Source organism: Triturus cristatus, chromosome 5_1, assembly GCF_964204655.1.
Source record: "Triturus cristatus chromosome 5_1, aTriCri1.1, whole genome shotgun sequence".
Taxonomy (NCBI): domain Eukaryota; kingdom Metazoa; phylum Chordata; class Amphibia; order Caudata; family Salamandridae; genus Triturus; species Triturus cristatus.
The window spans coordinates 941,068,491-941,092,244 of NC_140587.1; the positions used below are offsets into that span (position 1 = coordinate 941,068,491).

The 23,754-nt window shown below is 42.6% G+C and overlaps 1 protein-coding gene across 4 annotated transcripts in view; it reads right to left on the minus strand.

Annotated features, from left to right (window-relative positions):
- Window positions 1-23,754, minus strand: part of ARHGAP28 (Rho GTPase activating protein 28) — a 1,146,988-nt gene that overhangs the window by 32,504 nt on the left and 1,090,730 nt on the right. For all 4 annotated transcript variants that reach the window (XM_085606002.1, XM_085606001.1, XM_085606004.1 and 1 more), the window contains 2 exons: window positions 22,682-22,809; window positions 14,875-14,939 (listed from right to left, as the gene is read on the minus strand). In XM_085606002.1, the coding sequence (XP_085462128.1) occupies window positions 14,875-14,939; window positions 22,682-22,809 (193 nt within the window). The remainder of the gene's footprint in view (window positions 1-14,874; window positions 14,940-22,681; window positions 22,810-23,754) is intronic.

The following is a 23,754-nucleotide window of genomic DNA, read 5'->3' on the forward strand; positions in this document are numbered from 1 at the left end:
TTCAGTGTCTAGAGATGAGACAATCTGTGGCATTCTCTCTATAAGTTAAATAATCATTACATGTGCATGAATACTTTTCATACTTTCGAAAACAGGCTGTCATGAAAAATTTCACTAGAAACCTGCATTTATGTTCAGAATTTAATGCAGGTTGAATAATCTAATATTTAAAAATATTATAAATCATCACGCATTAATGGCTACAAAGTGTTTCCAAACATTATTGAATGCTTTATAAATTCAATATTTAGGCAACAATAAAGATCTAATCAAATAAAATATATTTGTTTATTTTCAGTGGTGGCTCCTCCGCAATGGCGGAGGAGCGTCGCCACACTGCCTGGCTCAGAGCCAGCAAATGTAAAATAAAATGATGTTCTTGCATCGTTTCATTTTGCATTTGCCGGCTCTTTGCCAGCGCTGTTGGGAGGAGCGGGGCCAAGGCATGGGAGGGTGGAGGAGGAGTGCTAAGTGCACCCCACTACCTAAGTACTCTTGTTAGCTTAGGTTTTCTCCAGCCCAGCTGTATTGAGCAGCCAGGCTGGAGGAACACCATAGACTCCCTGGTCTGAGCAGGGCATCGTTCCTGCCCACTCAGACCAATCCCAGCGCTGCTCTGTAGCATTGGGATTGGACAGGGAGCATGTCCCAGGGGTTTCTGGGACCAGGCAGGAATAGGAGAGGCTGCGCAACGCGATGCTGAAAGCGGCCGTCAGTGTAAGGTATTTTTTTTCTTTTAATATAGTATGTCTAACACACCCAGCCTCCCCTGCGCAACACCTCCCATGTGACCCCACTCGCCCCACTACCCCTTGTTTATGGCAGCCACCACTGTTTATTTTGTGTACCTTTTCTCTTACTATATCTTGCTTCTCTGAATGAACAGATAACTTGGACTGTTCAGGACCCTCCTCCATTTGTGACAAGTGTCGTATGCCAGAATTTCTTTGTCAAAAATAACCTCTGACATGATTAATGGATCCTAAATGTCATTTAAAAAAGCACTGTACCATTGGATGTAAATGTTCTGCTACTAACTCAATGGAGTGACACTTTTCTAAACGATCTTTAGGGTATTATGTTTTAATAGATAATATTCTCACAATTAAATTCTGGTATCATAATTTACCAAGACCAGTAGAACTTTTGCCCTGGTCTTTACATGAATGCTCGGTTATAGTAGCAACTAAACTGCCCCATCCCTTAATCATAGTGATAATCTGATCCCTGAATTCCTAAGCCCAACACATCTTAGAAAGGAATAAGTTATATTCAGTTGCATTCTTTTTCCCACATTTGTCAGAAATTCTTTGCATCTGCTCTTTAAAAACGTATGGTAGTTCTGAATATTTCTCAAACCTCTCAGCTTGGGCTTCATTTGCAAAATTATCAGGAAAGTCCTCAATCTAAACAGACTACACTCCCATCATGACAAAGATGCAGTGACAATCAGATGAAAATTAGCCTGCACATCTCTCCGCTCGAGACCATAGAGCATTCAAGGATATTTTTGCAGTTCTGTGGTTTACTTTGGCTCCTATACTTATTTAATTATACTCCCAGGAAGATTTGTTTGCCCTAAATGTCTTATTTATTTTACATTTGTATCACAGTTGGGAAGGGTAGGGGTGAAATACGAATTTGCCACATGTTTTTCAAAACATGCAACTCCCTGTGATGGATGAAAGATCCCAAGAGAGCAATCCTAAATTTGCGGTGCCTAATCACCTGTACAGCTCTGACTTTGGGCATAAATCTAGTAGAAATGCTACATTTAACTTCTATTAGACTAGGACCCTCATTATGATGAGGGTTGTAAAGCTTCTGACCACAGGTCGGAGGTTTTCTGAGCCTCATTGTGGTTTCAGTCCTGACCACCACATTACAATGCAGGCGGTCGAAACTGAAACGGGCTGGTCATTCTGGCTGGATTCAAGGAGCCCATCAGCCAGTCGGAGACTGGCACGTAATCCTTATGGACAGCGTTTCCACGGTAGGGATTATGATGTCGATTTTCAACAGACTTTCCATGTCAGGCTTTCTGACATGGAAAGCCTGTCGGAAAGCAACATTGGGGGCACCTAGCAGGCCCCCTCCTCCCTGCTGCCATTGGTTGGGGGCCGGGAGCACCTATGGTGCCCCCCTGTTAATCCCTGCACTGTATGGCAGGTACCTTGAGGTGCCTGCCACGCAGTGCAGGGATTAACAAAATCTCCTATTTCTCTATGGGAGCTTGTACTACGGCAGGTTTACAAAGAGAAATGGGAGAATGTGACCGCACCATGTGCTGTCACACTGTAATTGCGATGCCGGGACTGCCGACCGGTGGTCGGTCAGTCCCAAGACCGTGATGGTGTCAGTCAGAGGAAACCCTGACTGACATCGTAATGAGGCCCTATGTAGATTACTTATAACAGTATGCCTTCAACATTAGCATTGAAGTAAGAGTATGTCTGCACTCCATATATCATAGAAATAGCAGAAATTAGTCTTTCTCCTAGTTTTAAATCATTAGTTGAAGAGTAAGAGTGGCATGAAATGATACACTATTCTGTTGATTCTGCCCTCTACCTTAATGTGTACAATATTTTCTTAAAGCGCTGCTCTTCATGGTTCTACCCGCACATAAGAAAAGTAAATGTCTTTCTACCTTGCTGTCTACTCATCAGATAATATGATTCATTCAAATGAATCTGAATCTTTTGCAAATGTAGGTGATTCTGGTTTTTATTGAATACTGAACCAACACTACACAACAAATATTTAACTATATTTTGTCACTTCGTGGTGTATCTTCTCTCTCGCTCATTAAAATGTAATTGACATTTATTGTAATACACACTGAAACCATCTGCTTTTTATGTCTCCTTCTGATTTCTCATTATGTTTTCAATGATTGACTTGAATAACAATGAATACCTACATCAATTTGCTCTCAAGCTTCCCCAATTTCGAAGAGTTCATTCATATTTTTATTTGAATTGCGATTTATAGAGCAAACTTCCTGAAAATATGTAACAACCAAATAGTAAACTTAAAATGTTCAATACATTGACATATTCATGTTCATTAGTTCAAGGGTTTCCTAAACAATGACCTACATTTTTTTCTAAACCTGAAAATTATTGTTTCTTTCACAAAGGCCATTGCTAGTTTGTATCAGATGTACAGACTTCAAGCTCTGAGAGATGGTTTGCTATTTGCTTTTTGTAGACTTTGTATGTAACTAGCTTTGTAAAGGAAATTACACATTTACTCTGTGCTAAGTGTATGGGCAGAACACCTTTTGTATTATTAAAAAGTTATTTGATGCATTATCTGGGTTTCCATTGTTTCCTGACTCCTCTTGGGAGCAGTATTGCTGTTGGCTACTACACATGATATGAAGGTTTTATAGCTCCCACAACAAACTGTGGAGTTGTTCTTTTAATTTTTGTATCTATAGGTTTGAGTGCTGAAGTATATATAGTCCAGATTACAAAACAGATGCATCTCCAGTGTGCCCCTGAGCACATGCTTGGTAAAGACCATAAGTTCCCTTTTATTAAAAATCATGCCTCTGGGATGCATCCATGAACTGAAAATCGTTAATGCATGTGTATGAGAGTGTGTAGTACACAAACACAGAGCAGTTATCCCGCCTTGCTGTTTTTTTTGTGCGGATACTTCTTCAATACTCCATAACTGTACTATGCCACTCTGCATGTCTTAAAGACCCTTCTCAAGGCCCATGGCGCCACTATACAACCACAGAAAGAAAAGCCTTAGGCACACAATCTGTGCCTATTCAAGGACACCTTGGTCTCTAGCTGGAAAAGAGCCAGTGGCGCAAAACAAGAAAGCATAGAGCCCCAATGGCAAGCTAGATCAGGAACAAATCAGCATGACAAGAGAGAGTTGGGCAGTGATTTCACCTCAAAACCAAAAGAGAGACTTAAATTATCATATTTAGAGGATGAGAATTGATGTTTGAATTCAGATATCAAGGTGTTTACAGAGATTTGTAAAACTACATTTATATCCATTAAAAAGTAACACTTGACTTCTTTTGGTATATATTGTTTACCAGGAGCTTAGCATTATGATATTTAAGCAAATGACACTGAAATTTAGGTTGACCAGTGTATAAAAAAGTTGTTATTTGATTCAAGGAATTCTGCCATAGCTTTCTCTTCTAGTAATGTATCATTAGGTGCATTACAGATATTGTTTAATTAAATCACAATTAGATACTATATCAACAACTATGAATACATAGATTGTCAATCATTTGAAATCAGATACTGTACTAAGAAATATCCATCAGATGTTGGGTCATGAACAGCATTGTAAACTAGTGTACGATGATAGCAAAATCACGTAATGTTTATGGAAAACACCAAAGAGAGACTGTCATGGGAATTCCATAAAACAGTGTACCTTTCAAAGCATACCATACAAAAAAGGTATAGCAAGACCTTTGCTACAGATTGTTGAAAAAGCAAGCAATGGGATAGGGTAAGTAACAAGAGGTAAATGACCCAGGAATCTATTATCAATTTCTCTTTTGAGAAAAGAAGGAAACCAAAAGCGAGTTTTCAATTGCTTGGTGTATGTACTTTTCCAGCCACTACAGAAGACATATTACAACATATCTCATCTATCTCTGACAGATACTATGGTCCGAGGAAATTCCCATGCTTAAGTTTTGATTTTGTTGAAGACTCGGCCCATAACATTGAATTGGGTCTGTTATGGCAGAAATGTCCTGTACATCAGTCTGGGAAACATACAACCCATCCCTATGTTATTTAATGGTAAATCACTGTAGAGTTTTAATTTTTCACAATAGGCATGTGTGATGACAACAGAACCTCCCTCTTACAGAGCTGGTGTCCCTAGAGCATTGGTGCTCAAGCTTTGTAACATCATGCCCCTCGCACAAAAATATTTTTGTGTATCCTCAAAGTTTGGTGGATGAGAAGGGAAAATAGGGATGTAGTGACTAGAGTGTTTCAATCCTTTAACCAGTGGAAGCAATAGAAATACACCGCTGGGTGTTCCACCATATAGTTTCAAAAATATTAAGTGACACAAACATTGTTTCTAAAATATTCTGACGTAAGAATACCATGAAGTAGAGTATCACAGGTAAGAAAATAATTTTTTTAATACTGTAAAAATAAATGTAGGGCTTACTATCACTGCAAAGTGGGAAACAGCCATTAGCCGGCATGACGTTGCAACGCGAAAGGTGTGTAGCAGGGGATAGAAGGTGTTGGATTTAACTCCAACACCTTCCCTACTGTTGCACACACTGGAGTTGGAATAGTAAATTAAACTATTCCAACTTCCAGCGAACCCCGACAGCAAGTCGGGGTAAAGATTTGCATTGCAGAGGCATGCAGGGTAAAGGCATGCATTGTAGCATCATACAACCCTGTAATGTATATCATGGTGTTATGTGTATTTAGTATCTGTTTTGTCAGTAAATTATGTTACATTTTCAATATAATTTTAGGAGTGCAATGTTGGGTTTATAGGGGAATGGGGTTGGAGTATTTTCAAATGTTTCTCTTTTTTGTGAGAAATAAATTAAATGATCTTATTTATATTTTTGACATATTGATTTTAAATAGTTTATATTTATGCGAAAGTAAATGTATAGGTTTATTTCATGATATTTAAAAAATCTTAAAATAATATAATGATGTAATTCATATATATATTCAATGAAAAAACCATAGGTTTCACACATGTTATAGTTAGCTGGAAATTTTACTGATAAAAAACCAATGAAATTCCCCCGTTATAGTTACTGTAGGCAACTATAACTCACGCGACCGCAATCCTCTGCTGATGCTAATACTGTATTTAGACACTTATTTGCCCATGTCTTCTTCCATTAAATTTTAGCTATACATATTTTACAAATTTTTTTTTTTCATAAAGACACATATGTCATCACCAGAGGATTACGGTTGCGTGAGTTATAGTTGCCTACAGTAACTATAACGGGGGAATTTCATTGGTTTTTTATCAGTAAAATTTCCAGCTAACTATAACATGTGTAAAACCTATGGTTTTTTCATTGAATTAGCAAGGTTTTTTAAATGCTAATTCCTAACTATAACGTGTGTGAAACCTATGTTTTTTTCAGTGAATTTGTACGGTTTTTTAAATGCTAAGTTACTTTACGCCATTCGTGGCGTGCACGCCCACTTAACGCAGTTCGTTCCGTGCGCGCACGGTGCGCTTCGCGCACCGTGCGCGCACAGTGAGCACGCGGTGCGCTTCGCGCACCGCGCGCCCACTTTACGCAGTTAGTGCCGTACACGCAAGGTGGGCACGCAGTGCGCTACGCGCACCGCGTGCCCACATTACGCACCGTGCGCACATGGAGGACATATTATGCGCTTCCTTGTGATAGGTAATCTGTTAAATTTAATTTGTAAGTGATGAAAATAATATGCCATGCACAGAGAGTGTTTTTTTTTTTTTTAATTTTTTAGCGTAAGCGCACCGTACGCGTACGGTAAGCGTAATCGGCGAAATTTTCAAAAAATAAAAATTTACAGTTTTTGGCCTTGGGGGATCTTTGAGGACTCAACTAACATGGCTATGTGCATGGGCGCTGTCTAAACAGCCCCTTTATATGTTTTTTGCCTTTGTTTACAGCCCCCCCCTCAGAGTGCGAGAGAGAAAATGGCGGCCGCCGCTTCCTGGTTTCGGCCGATTCGAATGTTTACTAAGATCTAACAGCCAATCAGAATCGCGCTCGCGCACGCCACCGTACGCGTACGGTAAGCTTACGGTAAGCGTACCGTAAGCTGGCTCAGATATATATATTGATTTAAAGGCTATTTTCTCAGAATCTACTGAACAGATTTACACCAAACCTACAAAAGGCACTTCCTTGACCTGAGGACTACCTCTCTGCCAAATTTCTAGTAATTCTGTTCAGCCGTTCGGGCTGTAGCCCTGTCTAAAGGTCCTATGGAAAAATGCATGGGAAAAACGCGTTTTGGGACCCCCCTTTTATCTCAGCCCCCGCTTGACGAATCCCCCCGAGACTTTCAGGGTAGGAGCGGAGCGTAGCGCCCCACCTATTTTGAGAAATTCGCGAGGATTCGTCGACCGGCGCCAAAGTTATTCAAAATAGAATGTTACGGATTTCCTATGGAAACAGGGTCCTAACTATAACTACCTACTGGCGACCGCCAGTAGGTAATATATATATATGTGTGTGTGTGTGTGTGTGTGCGTGCGTGCCTGTGCGTGCATGTGCGTGTGTGTATTATAGGTAGGTGAATATGTCAGTGGCAACATTAACATTTAAAACCACAGAAATTTACCAGTTATAGTTAGTAGAGCTAAATATAACTTGTGGCCACTCCAAACACTGCTTTTGATCCTACATATTACATCACTCATTACAAGTTCTTTTACATCATTTGTAGCATCACTGTTCACATCTCAAATTACATCATTGATACTGATGATCTCCGATGACATCAACAAAGCTTATTTTTTACTCATTACTCTATAAACTAGTATGGAGTTTGAGACCAGAAAGTAAATAAAAATAGCTCAGAATAATAACAAGCATCATTAATTTCATCACAGATACAACTGCCTTAGGTGTAGCATGCATGTGCAACATTGACCCTATACCATACACTTCATGGGAAGCCTAGTTCACTTTAACAATCAACCATAGATATATTAAAACACCATTATACACAGTTGTCAATATGTCTACAACTGTTCCGAGAAATCAAAAGTCCTCAAGATAGTCAATGTCTGTGCTAGAATTAATGCTCTACTAAACACAGCTTTTATCTGTATCAAACCCCTCACAGTCACCGAACCTACACTGAGAAATGAATTTGATATGAGTATAAAAGAGGGCACTGTAAACAATGTTTACTCTATGGAGAGAGTTACCTCTATACTTCATTGTTTCCAGACAGTGAAACTCTCATGAGAGATACACCACCAAGTATTAACAAAGTATCACTGTTTGCTTAAAATAACGAAGGTCTGAAGGTCCTAATGATCATGCTGCCTGGAGCTGTACTGTGGTGAAAACTTCACAGAGAGCCCATATTTTGAAGGTACACAATCACATGTACATGGGTTAGGACCTAGTGCACAAACTCTCCTAAGTTATGTAGAAATTGTTATGCTGTAATTGTCAAGTTGAGACGATTCGGTCCAATAACGCAAGGCTGCTTATGATACTCAGAGACATATTTATGACTTCTGTGGCACAGGGCAGTGCAGCAAGTCACCTTGCTACGCTGCCCTCCGTCACAGGGAAAGGGCAGGAATGCGCTTTACTTATTTAATATAGTGCATTCCTGTCCTTTTCCCTTGGCTGCTAACACTGTTTTGGCGACCTAGTGCCAATGCAGGCACCCTTACAGAATGCAGAACACATAGAAGAAGGAAAAAACAATGAGAAATAAAGATATTTCTCCTCGTTAACCCTCTCCTGGGGAGGTGTACTTTTCAGGCACATTCCCAAGTTTACCTGCTCTTGTAAATCTGGGAATGGCCTTTGGCATTGCACAGTTGGGGGTTGTTAAAGTTTACTGGCCTGCGGCACCGAGGACCCCATCCCCTCGGGGCCTGTTTTTGTAAAGGGGAGGGGGCCATGTGCCCCCACCTTCCCAAGCCTCATTAGGGCCTTTGGACTCCATCCCCAAGGGGTTTTTTTTTAAAGAGGAGGGGGGCTAGATGGCCTCCCTCGCCAACCCCATTAGGCAATGGGGACCCCATCCCCCAGGGCCTTATATATTTTTTAAAGGGGAGGGGGGGCTATATATATATATTTTTTTTTTCAATAAAAATACAAATGTTACAGGAATGTTATACTGAGCTTCTGTTTTACACACACAAAACCATATAAATTCAGCAGTTATAGTTAAAATTATAGTTATGTGAAGTAACTATAATTTGTGCCTGGAGGTGACTATGACTCGCACCCCCACCATGCACTGTTTTCTCATAAATAATTTCACTGTAAATGTTGCAGTGGTATTATCAATGATGTTATAGAAGATGTCATAAGTGATGTAATATGTGGAGTAATTAGAAAGCATGGTGAGGGTGTGAGTTATAGTTACCTTAAGGCACAAGCTATAGTTACTTCAGATAACCATAACTGCTGAAATTTCTATTGTTTTGTGTGTGTAAAATCTGAACCTAACTATAACGTCCCCGTAACCTTTGTTTTTTTTCCGGGAATTTCTACGTTTTTTTTTCAATCCTATTACCTAACTAGAATGTCCCTGAAGCCTTTGTTTTTTCTCATACTCACACTCAGTCTACTAACTGCAGTACAGATCACACTGGACACCCTAATTAAGGTCTCCCTTTTTTAACATGTGAACTCCCGTTCTGACATAGGGCCAGCAAGTTTCCTTGGAAAACTGTGATTGAACTTCACAGTTCAGTCTTCTTCGGATAACAGCTGCACTCTAGTAAGGTGATTATCCGGGCATCTTTGCACACATACAGCAGGGTACAGGGAGAACCTATATGTGTCAAGTAGTATGATCTTCAGGTTACTTATGCAACCTCTTCACTCTTGAAGTGCTCCTCCACATGAGAGCATTTGTGAGAAACTGACAGTGTGTGTACTACTGAATGTGCATGTGCTTACAACTGTACTCTCTACAAGGACACACCAAGGAGCATTATACAGAACTCATAATATACATCCAACACAACATATAATTGACCATTACAATGTCCATAAGCGTGCTCTGAAAATGGCTACATTCACAAACAAAAATCTTAGCTTTTGCAAAGCATCCATTCAAGATTTTCCTTCCACCCCTTTCATAGCTCGAAGTCTGCAACTGCAGGCAGTTCTAGCAAGCGGAGCTGTCTGGAGAACACATTCAGAAGCTTTTGGCACCAGAGCAACGTTGGGTGATCTAAATGCTGCAACCTTTTTTTCATGTATATGGATCTGCGTGGCCTTAGTTTGCACCTTTACAGTCTTACACCCCTGCTGGATCTGGATGCAATAATGCTCATGGGAACTATTCCATTTTAATCTGGATTCATTTACGTATTCCAGGGAATCCTGCAGTCCAGGGAGGGCATTTCATGATGTCATTGACATGGAGGACCGCCCTGGGAAGCAATGCCCATCTCTGGCCGTTATTACTGTTCCCTGGGCGATGCTACACACCAACCTCACTCAGGAGTAAACCGCCTGCTTTGTGACCTTTTATCCTGTTTAGCACAGATAGTTGGGATAGCAAGAGTGTGTGAGGACATGACAAAAATGAAACTGGACATAGAGCAGTAAGGTTGAAGGGGGAGGGCGATGGTGCAGAGACTGGGAAAATATTTGCTTACGCGAGGGGCTGGGGTTCTCAGAAAAGAAAATACACTGCGATTCAGTCACATATACATGGATGGCAGTTTTCCAAGGAGTGGGAATGTGATGTGGCCGTGTTGGGATGAAACTATTTTAATGGAGATTGAGTCATCCCCGAGCACTGGCAAATCCCCAAAATTGTTGCCCCCAAGATTGAAAGCGCTGAGCAGTAATTCTGTGACAGGCTGTCTGTGGAGGTTCAGCACCTGGTGCATGGACAGTGGCCGAGCGTTCCCTCCTCCACTGCCCACACTGCCCTGGGAGATGTAGCAGATGTTTCTTTTAAATGAGTTTGTCATTCCCTCTTACTATCATGCTTCCTTTGTAGATGGTGCTCATGGCTGAGACCATCATGCTGGGTTATAATTGCGACTACAGAGACACGTTCATTGGCAACATCCCGGGCTTCTTCTGCTATGACAGCTCATACACCATGCCCTACCTGGGTCCAAACGACAACAGCAACGGGCTTCCTCCTCTCCCTGGTGGCGGGAGTGCCCATGCTTACGGTAACACCCTCCCTCTCTGTAATTGCTTCCCACAACCTATCCGCTTTTTGAGTGCCTTCCTTCAGCAGCAATATTGTGTTAATGAAATACATCGGGTGATTTCTGCCTTTCCACGCTTTCCTGCCCCTGTTTTTTGTTTCTTTCAATTTTTTGTGAATTCACGGATCCACCACGATTTTGCCGAAATATTGGAAAAAATATTTTATTGGCCCCGGCGGGGTCACTCTGGGATCCCACCACCAGGCCTAGGGGGTCAGGGCATTTCTACCCTGTACCCTTCTTTTTCTTTGGGACTCCAGACGACTCTGAGGGGCATTTTCGCCGCTTTTCCAGCACATATCACCGGAAAAGTGGCGATTTTCCTATTGCACTATCAACAAGGACAAGAACATGTTTCCCAGCGATAGCAGCCGTTTTTTTTGCCGCTTTGCATGTCAGCGATATTTATGGCTAATGATATGCAAAGTAGGCGTTCCTCACTAAAACAACATGGAAATAGTCGCAAACACACTTTCCCTCTATTACCAATGCGGCCACGGACCCGCGAAGCGATAATAAAAGTCACGCTAACCGTGATTATCGCTGTTATTTAACGCCTGATTAAAACCTGACTTAGCCTTCTTGTCAATGGGAGGTGGATTGTCAGGCTGAGTCCACACCTACAAATTGGCAAGCTTTATATTAGCGCAGTCAAAATATCGCTGGACTTCTCGCGCTATTGCTGGTTTTCACTGCTATCGCTGGATTTTACATCGCCTCTGAGCAAAGCGTTGCTAATACGCCGCTCAGCATGAGATCTGTTGGATCCGTGGAGGGTTCGCATCCCTAGATATCTGTATTTCTTTTACCTTTAATAACGCCTAAACTACTGAAGATATTTACACCAAATCACATAATGGTCGCTTTATGGACCAAGAGCTAGCTTTTTTTCAAACTTGGTGCAATTCCGTTCAGCGGATCAGGCTTTAGTCATGTTAAATAGTCCCTATGAGAAATTGCATGGGGAAAACTAGTTTCGGGACCCCCCCCCCCCTTTTTCTCGGCCCCAGCTTCATGGATCACCCTGAAACTTTACATACTGCAGCTGAACTCAGGTGCATACTAGTTTTGAAAATTTCCCAACTATTTAAAAGATTTATCAAATGGCACCCAAGTTATTTGCAAAACAAAAACCGTTTTTCCAATGAAAATCAGGTCATACCTTTAACTACCCTACTTGCGACCTGATATACAAATACTTTTTACGCCTAGATATTTATCATTTATTCATGCAGCAAGCCACCTTGCTGCACTGTTTGGTATGAAATGGAAAGGACAGGAATGTGCTGTATTAAATATTATACATCACATTCATTTTCTTTCCTAGCGCTGGCACACTTTTGGCTGCCGAGCACCAATACAGGCACCCTTGCATCATGGTGCAAGGGTGCCCGCATCGTAGGCAGATTTATTTTTGTGCAGGAAGGGACACCTTCCCCACAAAAACACTACTGAGAGTCATTTTACTCTTTCTGTTTGTACCGCAGAAAGCAACACACAGAAAAAGAGTAAAACATGTAGAGAAATTAAGATATTTCTCCTCGTTATGCCTCACCTAGGCGAGGCATAGCATTTTGACGCATTCCTTGGTCTATCACTAATGGCAAATCTGGAAATGCACCAGAATCCATGGGTGGATGCATGGGAACACCCACACTCCACCCATGGAATGTCTCCTTGGGTAGAATAACGCAAGGCAGTGATGTGCACTGCCCTCAATGACTCTAAATTTCTCAAGCCACGCACAGCCACGCAAGGTGGCCTTGTGGAGCTAGATAAGTCTCACTTAGGTTTTGAATTGCCCTTGCACTCTCTTGCTTGGCACAATGGCGATACAACAACTTCAAAAATCTGGCCATTAATTTCTAAAAAAAAATGCGGAACAGATTTACACCAAAGTACAAAATGCACAATCTGCAGACCAAGATCTATGTTCCTGACAAATCAGGTGTCATTCCGTACAGCAGTTTTTGTAGTACCCCAGCCTAATGAAGTCAATGGGAAAATGCATGGAGATTTTACATTTTGGGACACCCTTTTTTCTCAGGCCCCACTTGCTGGATCACCCCTAAATGTTTTAAGTACAAACTAGTCAAAAAGTAGCACCTTTTTGTAAAATTTCGTGGAGATTCGTCAAACAGGGCAAAAGTTATTAACAACAAAATGAGCACTTTTCCTATGGAACAGCTGACCTAACTAACTGTAACTACCCACTTGAGACTGCCACTGGGTAATATATAAATATATATAATGTTAGTAAAATGAAAGTGCAAGCCAAAGCTAAAAATAGATTTAGAAATACCACATATTTTGAATCCTGAATGGCATAGACAGGGATCCAGAGAAAAGACAGAACATGCAAATACATCAGATTAAATACACCTGGAGCTGGCAGAAATGTGTACAAACATAACAAAGTGCCACTAATGGCCAGATTATTAGACGACGTATTATTATTTTCTCATGGCAAGTAACTGTCCAGGGTATGGTTTCATTAGTTTTAGCTCATCAAGTCTTAGTGGGTTTAATTGAGGCTATGAAATTGTTCTCCAGTACTTCTGTGGAGTACAGATAAATCTAAATTATAAAGGCATACACATCTCTATCACTAGTGCAGCAGGTGCAGTGGCACTGGGCTTAGGATCTTTAGGACTAGTTGTACCCCAATTATGGCTGCTTTAGCTATCAAATCTAGAGGTAGGGCATATTTTCCTTGTCCTGAGGTAGGGGCCGCAAATTGCACACTAAGCGGCATACGTTCATTGAACCGGTGGAGAGAACGGGTTAGCTCCAAAATTGCTAATGCACCGCTCTGTCAATTCAAACATGCAAGGATGCGCTGTAGTTACAATGATGCAGCACACACCTGCGTTTCCCCTAGCGCTGGCGCTAAATTAAGCTACCAGATGCCAATGCAGGCACCCCCCCTGCCAGGGTGCCTCCGCTGGAGGGAATGATTGCCAAGACCATGTTTCTTTTGGTCTTAAAATTGGCGCTGCCCCATATTTACGTCACCCTTGTAAATAGGGGGCAGCATTAAAGTCAATGGTTGTTGCAACAGAACACCCACCGCAACACCCACTGGCCTCCCCTTTCACGCTACGGGGGCCTTATTCACAAGGCGGCGTTAAGTGGCTTAACGACTTGTTGAGTGGCTTAACGCTGCCTCGTAAATAAAGTAGAGCCCCTATCGCTACAGGAACGCCCTTAAAAGTGACGTTCCAGTGGCGATAGGGGCTTGTAAATATGCCCCTTTATACATTAATGAGCTTTGCAAATGTGTACCAACGCCCACTGGGAAGTCGGTAACATTTCCATGCTTTGCAACCCGACAGCGCGCGTGTACGAGTGATTTCTGGCTTCAGTAAATCATGCTTTGTACATTACAAAAATTTGTCACAAGATGGCACCGTTGTGCCGTTTATCGCCGGACCTGTGCAGACTCAGATAGCATTACTTCTGACATAAAGGGCCTATGGTCTACCCCTTTTCCCACGGTGAATCGTTCCACGTGACTAGTTGATATCGTGTTAATTATTATGTTTGTGGACTATGCTCACGACGAGGAGGAATGCACAATTTATATATTCTCTGATCTAGACTGCGCCCTCTATGGTTCGTTTTAGCTTATTAATTCGAATAGGCTTTTCTAATGTTGACGCTCAGTTTTTGTTTGCTGGTGAACGAAGACTCCTTTGAAATTCTAAGCTACATGTATCACAATACGAGTTGTTTGAAGATAATCTTCAACAGCTGACAGAGATTGTGTTAAAAAACCGCAGCTGGGTCATAATTCATGCTTCCAATAATGTTAGTTAGAGAACCAATAAAATCGGGTCCCATTCCGTAACAAATGAATAACATTACCATCATGACACGTAATATACACCCCAGGCTTGGTTCAGGCTAATGACTGCCCCCCCCCTCCCCCCCGCCCACTCTACATACCTATATTTCCTCCGATTTCGTACAGACTTTGGCTTGGTTCGTTGTTGTAGTCGGAGGGTCCATGGCTAGAAATAAGGAGACAATTAATTACATCTTAGTGTGTGTTTGGAAAGAAATAACAAAGTCTGGGATCAAATAGATTGCTTCTGATGGTCGCACAGGTGCTGTACGGAGAGCAGGGTCTACTGTTCCCGAATTCTGCAGGTTTTTGGCAACAGTAATACCACATCCCAAACAATTTGAGCACATAAACTCAGTTTAGGTGCACTCATGCACATCAGCGGTGCGGAATTCTGTCTCCAAACACAAGGGGGCATATTATCAAGCCAGGCGATAACATTATCGCCGCTTTAGCGGCAGAAAACTGACGCTAAAACAGCGATAATGGGCTTGATAATATGCTCTCTGGAATTCTAATTGAAGCCCATGTTAGATGTCCTTCACATTTAACATGGGCTTCAATTGGAATTCCATAGAGCATATTATCAAGCCCATTATCGCAGTTTTAGCGGCAGTTTCCTGCCGCTAAAGCGGCGATAATTTTATCGCCTGGCTTGATAATATGCCCCAAGGTTAGGATTGTTTCTGGTGGGACAGTTTCAAAGGTAAGCTAACACTGACAAACTCGGACATTTCAAGTGTGCAGTTCCCGAGCAGGCAGTTTTCCACAGTGGAAACAAGCTCACACTCACTCCTGTCAAGGCAGGAGTAAGGGTGTTTCTAGGATTAGAATGGGAAGGGACCACCCCTATATTTATGGGCATGGAGGGCAAAGGGTTCCTACACATGGAAAGTTATGTTCTCACGTGGACATAATAACGGGGCATATTATCAAGAAACTGCGTTAAAATTATCGCCGCTTTTTAGAGGCGATAATGGGCTTGATAATATGCCCGTGAGAATTCCCATAGAAGCCCATGTTCTGGTGTCAACATGGGCTTCTATTGGAATTCTCTGCCGCATATTTTTATCAAGCCCATTATCGCCGCTTTAGTGGCAGTTTTCTGCCGCTAAAGCGGCGATACTTTTATCGCCTGTCTTGATAATATGCCCCAACATGTTTTAATATACATTTACGACTGTCACTCTTTTCCCCTTCTACTTCTGGGTTTGCTTCTCAAAGCCATGAGCCGGAAGCGTTGCTCCAGAAGTCGTCGAGCCGTTTGTGAATTGGTCCTAATAAATCTCATCCCCATTTTCTGCGAAGTGTTTCATGTTTATGCTCGGACAGAGGGAGTAGGTAGGCACCAATGCTTTCCTCATTTATAAAGAAGACGCACATTGGTGACGTTATTGTTCTAACACACATGTATGCACTTATGCAGATTCGTAGGGTACAAGTAGCGGGAAAGCAATACAGCGCTGGAGAGTAAAGGCCAACAACCATGCAGGGAAGCTTGGGTGAAGTGAGGGTGGAAGCTAGAAGTGAAGGTGGGGCTATGGTGTGAAACGTATGGGAGAAGAGATTAGGAGACGGTGTAATACTGCACAGGGGTAGAGGAATAACATTGACACGAATATGAGGGATGACAAGAGAAGGGGGGCATAGGGAGATGAAAATACAGAATGATGAGCAGACACGGAAGAGGGAGGGTGGACACCAGAGGCCATATTATAGAATGTGCCTTTGGGCCACAAAGGAAGTTTACCTGGGAAAGAGGTCTTCCAGAATATGGTGTATATACTTGTGGGGTCCCTTCTGTAATATGAATCGTGCCAGAGCACGTTTTGCACTTGCGTGCTCTCAAGTGAACATGGGGGTGTTGTTTGGTGTGGAGGGAGTGCTTTTGCCCTGCCTGGCTGCCGCATTGCAGACCTGGGTGCATGGGCAACCAGGCTGTAAGGAGGGGCACTGATGGTACACCAACTATACAGAGGACATCCAGTGCACCTCTGAGGGCACCTATAGGGAGGAGTTTTTACACGTTCCAGGGATCTTCAGAGAGGCACTCTGTTACAAATGGGGCAATATCCTCTCTACCTTATTACAAGTGCCTTAAGATATTATGCACTTGTAATAATGCAGACAGGATATCTGCCACCTTTGTGCCTATATCAGGCTCTTAATCTTTCCAATACTGAATTCTCCTTTGTTATCTCTGTCAAATTTGAAATAATTAAGGGTCACATGTATGAAACAATTTTGCATTTGCAAACGTTGGGAATTGAACATTTCGCCCGTTTGTGAATGCAAAATAACCTTTCAAGATATATGAAAGACTTTGTAGTCGCAACTTTAGGCAATCACTAAAAGTGCAGGTTACCTAAAATTGCGACTACAAATCGGGAATCACAATTTGAGATTCCCATAGCAAATGAACCAAGCATTTTCAAAATGCAAACTATGCATTTAGCAAATACTATTGCAATTGACTCCAAGCCAATGATAACTATGTGCAAATTTACATGTGTACATTTTTTTTGGGGTGCTCCAAGGTATTGCCTTACCTAATATGCAATTACCAATAAGGTAATTGCAAATGAGGTAATGCAAAACCATTTGCAGCTATGGGTATTAAGGCCTATAAGAACAAATGGAGTATTATTACCTAATAGCGATTACCTAATTGCGATTGCGAATCCTTAGTAATCGCTATTAGGCAATCGCTATTTTCTTACATACCATTTTGCATTCCTTAAATAACGATGACCTAAAATTCGCTATTTAAGGAATACAAAATAGATTTTTGATACATGTGGCCCTGAGTTACCTGAAAAATGTTCTACCTCACTAACGAAAATATCCACTGGAAGTCCAGAATACCTGGCCAACAAAACTCAATAAAGTTAATGTTACCGAAATCTGCTCTGACAAATCTTTATGGCACGTTTATTTGAAATAAGCCAAAAACCTGCCTGCTAGTTCACTTGGTCACATATTTTTGTCCATTGTTGCACAATGTGCAGAGTACTTGTGCAGAGCGGCCAAACAGATTATATGAAGCTGGTCTGACCTGCCACTCCTCTGCCAATTCTCTGCGGATGGTGGAGGCAACTTAGGGCTTTCATGTGGGAGGAGCCCGCCTGAGCACCCTAGTGAGAATGTGCCACTGTGAGGGTCGTCAGGGCCATATTCGATTCCAGAAGTAGAGTTCAAATATATGTCGCGTGGCCTAGGCCACACTGGCTACCTTTTAACCAGATGATGCCTCATAGGTCTACGGTAATAGACAAATGCAGCTCCAGGGGCAGTTTCCACATTACCCACTTTGAGGGCCCCCTGTAGTGCCACTTGTCTCCCCCTCCTTCTATTAAAATTCCCTGGAGAGGAAACTATATGTATACCAATGACCGATTGAGGTCTTATGTCAGAAAATCATTGACAAATATGTCTTCTGACCAGCTGCGGTCCGTGCAGGTAACAACGGTGGGGCCAGGTAAGGGGGAATTTCGAGGGACGATGCTGAGGGAAAATTAAATAAATAATTAATTTTCCCTCTGCATCGTCCCTCGAAATCCCCCCTTACACGGCCCCACCGCTGTTACCTGCACGGACCCCGGCTGCTTCTGACAAACATGTTGTCTCCTAAATATCATGGGCATCTCTGTGCATCTAACTATGGATTTTGATGCAAATCCATATCTTCAATGAGCTGTAGGCATGGATTAACACCAAAATTGTGTGCCTCTCTGCCATTTTACTTTTTCTTTCTAAATTTGGGTAACAGTAAGCAACCATCAAACAAGGTGTAAAACATACGCTTCCTGCATCTGCATCTGTTTTTTTGTGTGGGGCAAATTAAGAAGGAAGAACGAATAGCTATGGTTCTTCATTAAAGGTTTACCAGTGAAAACACCTGGAATTAGGCTCTGAAGTAACTGGCTGTATGTTTTGCACAAGTTATTGAATTGAGAGTCAAATCAGGATTCTCTAAAATTACAATTTAGATAACTAAGGCAAGAACATTTCTAATTGTAAAGCAAGATAAGAGGCCTAAATTCAGGGGAGACAGGCGTGGACACAGCCTATTTTTCTGGAACAGATGTGGATTACCTGCTGGATCCACCATTTCCAGAACCCAAATGTGCATCTACAGTTGCACAGAATGGTGGAAGCAGACCTACTGCAGCCCAACACCATGGTTTGTTGTATACTGGTTCATTGCCCTTCCAGTACTTTAAAACCTGCAGAGTCCTAAAAATAATAATAATAATGATAAGCAAGCTTATAAAGCTCATGGCTACACTCACTAGTGTGTCCCCGCTCTGCGGCCCAAAAACTCGTCCGGAGCAATAATGTGATACAGCTTAGAGGAAACCTATAGGCGGAAAAGCCATGATTTTAGTTTTTTTCCGAAACAGCATCTCCAAAGGTTCCTTAAGGAGAGCGAGAGGGAGGCCATTCCAGTGTTTAGCGACCAGATAGCGGAAAGATCCACCACCCATTCTTGCGCTCTTTGTTACCAGAATCTTGACCTGTCCAGTCCCCGACGATCTCAGGTGCCGGGTTGGAGATTAGGGGGACAGTAGATTGTGTAGGTAGCTAGGCCCTTTCCCCTGCAGAATGCGGTGACTGACACACAAGGCCTTAAAAAGTATTCTCTCCCTCACAGGGAGCCAGTGAAGGGCAGCAAGGGCATTTCTGGAGGAAGCTCTCCTGGGCAGCATCAGAACAAGGTGAGCCGCCGCGTTCTGAATGCATTGAAGTCTCTGCAGACACTCGCTACTTGCTCCCAGATATAAAGCATTTCCGTAGTCCAGGTGGGAAGTTACTAGCGCATGGACTAGGGTTTTTGTGGCTGCCACGGGAAGCACATCTAAGGTCTTCCGAAGCCCTTTCATTACTCCAAAACACTTCCCGGCCCCAATTCTAGTGTGATTCTCAAAGGAGAGCTTGGAGTCCAGCCACATCCCCAAGTTCTTATCCTGATTGCTGGGGGAGGGGGTAGGGCCCAAAGTCTGCGGCCACCAAGATGAGGACCAGATCGAGGGAGCTTTACCCACCACTAGAACCTCAGTTTTACTGCTATTTAGTTTTAAACAGCTCCTGTAGGCAAGTAGAAAAATTGGTGGCTGCCTCTTTGTGGGATTGTGACAGTGAAACCACCAGTTGCGTGTCCTCCGCATATGAAACAACACTGATGCCATATTTTACAATAATCTCCGCCACTGGGGCGATATAGTGATTAAAGAGAGTGGGGCTTAGTATAGAGCCCTGGGGGACCCCTTGAACCAGCACAATGCTTTTCGAATAATAAGAACGTTGAGACACCTGAAAGCTTCGATCCTGTAAAAAGGACCCCAGCCATTCTACGGCCAATTTATCCAGCCCGCCTTTTCTGAGGCGCTGTAGGAGTATTGGGTGGGCTACAGTGTCGAATGCGGCACTGAGGTCCAAGAGGACCAGAGCAACCGTCTGGCCCTCATCTACGTGTCTGCGGATAGTTTCACTTGACAGGAGCAGTGCTGACTCAGTAGAGTAAGTTGCTCGAAAACCCGATTGCGTAGGGTGCAATAAACTGTGACGGTTAAAGTGGGCCGTCAGTTGAATATTCACCACTTTTTCAGCTATTTTAGCAAAGTATGGCAGGAGTGAGACCGGTCGAAGGTTCTCCAGCTGACTCGCGCTCACACCCGGTTTTCTTTATGGGAAGAACAATCGCTTCTTTCCACCTTTTTGGGACCACGCCCGACTCAAAGGAGAGTTCAAGGAGGTGTCTAATATAGGGTACTAGGATCTCCAGGCTATCTCTCAAAACTTTAGGAGTAGTAGGGTCCCTAGGTGAGATGGATCTAATGCTTAAGGCTATGCCTTTGAGGTCGTCACAGGAGGGGAGATCAAATCTGGAGAGCCAGTGTGCCTCCTCCACGTTGGTCCTCCCCTCCCTATCGGATCTCCCATTACGAGCCTCATCCGGGAAGGTAGTATAAATCCTTGCTACCTTCTCTGCAAAGAAGTCTGCCACCAAATTGCAAGAATCCACAGAGCTGCTGTTGGAAGCCGTCGTTCTGGCTAGTCCTAGAAGTCAAAATGGTCTATGATGGTATAGTAAGCGCCAGTCTTTTTGATTGGCAGTTGATTTAACATGCAGGGATAAATTCTGATTGGTGAATAAAGGTTGTAAACAGTTTGGCCAAAACTAGGTTCAACCAACCTGCTTAGTGGCCGTTTGAAAAATCCAAGTTGGTGTTTAAGCGCTCTGATTATGCGTCTCTGGACATTTTTTGAGGTCTCGAAAATCATAGAGAGGTAGGAAATGCAATGGATTGGAGCATATTTGTTAGACTAAGAGAATAACACTCTCTAACTGCTTGTGAAAAAAATGCTTATTATCAAAAATAAATTTTGTAACTAGGGAAGGCACCATTTCGTTTGCAGTAGGTTGCCCCCCCTCTCTCAAGACACAGGTTTGAACAATCAAGGTGAGACATATTTTCATACACAAAGGGGCATATTTATGAAAATAGTGGCAAAGGGCAGCGCAGCAAGGTGACTTGCTGCGCTGCCCTGCATCACTGGGAAAGAGTAGTAATTTGTGGTATTTATCTAATACGGCACATTCCTGTCTTTTCCCCTTGCGCTAATGCCATTTTGGCAGCCTAGGGCCAAAGCAGACGGCCTTGCATCACGTTGAAAGGTTGCCTCCATTGCATGCAGGATTATTTTTGTGCAGGACGGAGCACCTTCCTGCACAAAAACAATCCTGAGAGGGCTTTTCCTGTGTGAGTTGCAGATGCATCACACATAGAAAGAGGAAAAAACAAGGTGAAATAAAGATATTTCTCCTTGTTACGCCTCACCTCGGGAGGTGTAAGATTTTGATGCACTCCCAGGTTTACAAGTCCTTGTAAATCTGAAAACGCATCGAAAACCATGGGAGTTGCATGGTAACACCCACCGGAACACCTATGGAACGCCACCTTTGTGTAGATTAAGGCAATACAGCAAAACCCAAGGGGATGATGGACGGAGTGTTGAACATTGCAAGCACTCACCCCCAGTCAACTGATCTGGGTTTAATCCATCATCATTCTTTAGCTCACTCCGCCACCCCAGTTCAGACATGGCCATATGCAAATCAGTCTGACCCTGTGCCTCATGGGAACAGTCCAGCGAGAACTGCCAAGCCATGTCTTCCCTGGACCGGAAACAAGCATCCTGGGACCGGTTTCTGGCTAATCAGCCGTCATCAGCCAGGTTAGTTTGATTCCAGTGGCAAAGTGAGCAAGGGACCCACGTCTGGGCATACCCTGCCAACTTAGGGCGAACAAAGCAAAACCAAAGGGGATGATGGATGGAGTGTTGAACATTGCAAGCACTCACCCCCAGTCAACTGATCTGGGTTTAATCCATCATCATTCTTTAGCTCATTTTGCCACCCCAGTTCAGACATGGCCATATGCAAATCAGTCTGACCCTGTGCCTCATGGGAACAGTCAAGATGAGGGCTAAATGCCCGAAACCGGTCCTAGGATGCCTGTTTCCAGTCCAGGGAAGACCTGGCCTAGCAGTTCGGACTGGACTGTTCCCATTGGGTGCAGGGTCAAGAATGATTTGCATATGGCTGCGTCCAAACTGGAATGGCATGGTGAGCAAAAAAATGATGGATTTAGGCCCAGATCTCTGTACTGGGGTGAATGTATTACATTGTTCTGCATTCTGTCCATCAATTGCTGATTTTGATTAAGGCAACACAGAAATTTGTGCTGCGTTGCTTTACTCTAGATATTTTAAGCCATTCAAAGCAATGCAAAGTGACTTCATGAGGATTCATAAATCTCAGAAATAAGCCCCTAAAATTGAACTCATGCCATAAAATTCAAACAGCAACAGAGTACACAAAAGAGGTCATTATACAACTCTTACCTATTTTCACAGTGAAAACGAGCTAAAATATCTTTAGCTTTTGTCCGACTGTTCAGCTGGACTGCCATGGAAACCTTTGAGTGTAGTGGAGCATATACTCTTATCACCCCTTCAGGTACTTCTGTCTGCTGAAGTAGAGAAAAATAGGAAAACGAATCAGATATTTTGTTGAGAAGTGAAAATAACTTCAATTTGAATACTGTTGTACTGGTAGGTGAGACGAGTGGGAGCACCTGTTTCGAGATGACAAATCCAATAATGTCCTTTCACCTGAGATGTACGAGAAATGTAGTGGTTCTTAAGATGATGGCATTAAACTTCAAAATCCAAGAACACCAAATGGTGGAACATGGAATGCCATAAGAATTGGCTGCAGAAAGCAATGATTATTGTACATATTCAGATTTGCTCTACAGCACCTCGAAGGAACATATTCATTGCAGAGCTGGAACTAGGAAAACCAATGATGATAAAACGTATCCATGCGCAGGTGACATAAAAACATCATAATGGGACATTACCATCAAGTAGCACCTTTAATGTAAAAGCATATGCAAAGAGTAATAAACACATAGTTCAGAAAATGTAGCATCTATCATTTTTTTTATAGAAAGTCGAATGTCAGTGAATTTTACGCCGTACTCAATAGTTTTATAAAATTTTAATCTCTGAATCCTAAACCTCAAAATATCACCACTCGTAATGCTCCCAGCTCCACCTTAATTATTTAGCCACAGTTCTAGATATGCTGGGGATTATAAGACAACACAGTCTATAGTGGAAAGAAATATGGAATCAAAACTCAGATATGAAATCAACTTGCCATCCCTGATAATAGCTAGATGTAGCAAGGGGCATACTTGAAAATGTTAGGATAGGCCTTAGGGTGGTGTGCCGGCTCCGCTTACCCAAGTCCAGCGAGGAAAGAACCATTTCCTACACCACCGTCCTAAGGTCCATCACAGGAGGAAAGTGGCAAACCTTCCTCAGGAAAAACTGCAGAAAAAGATTTTGGGCCCGATTCACAGAACTAACTTAAGACAAAATCCTAAACTTACTACTTTTGGTATTCA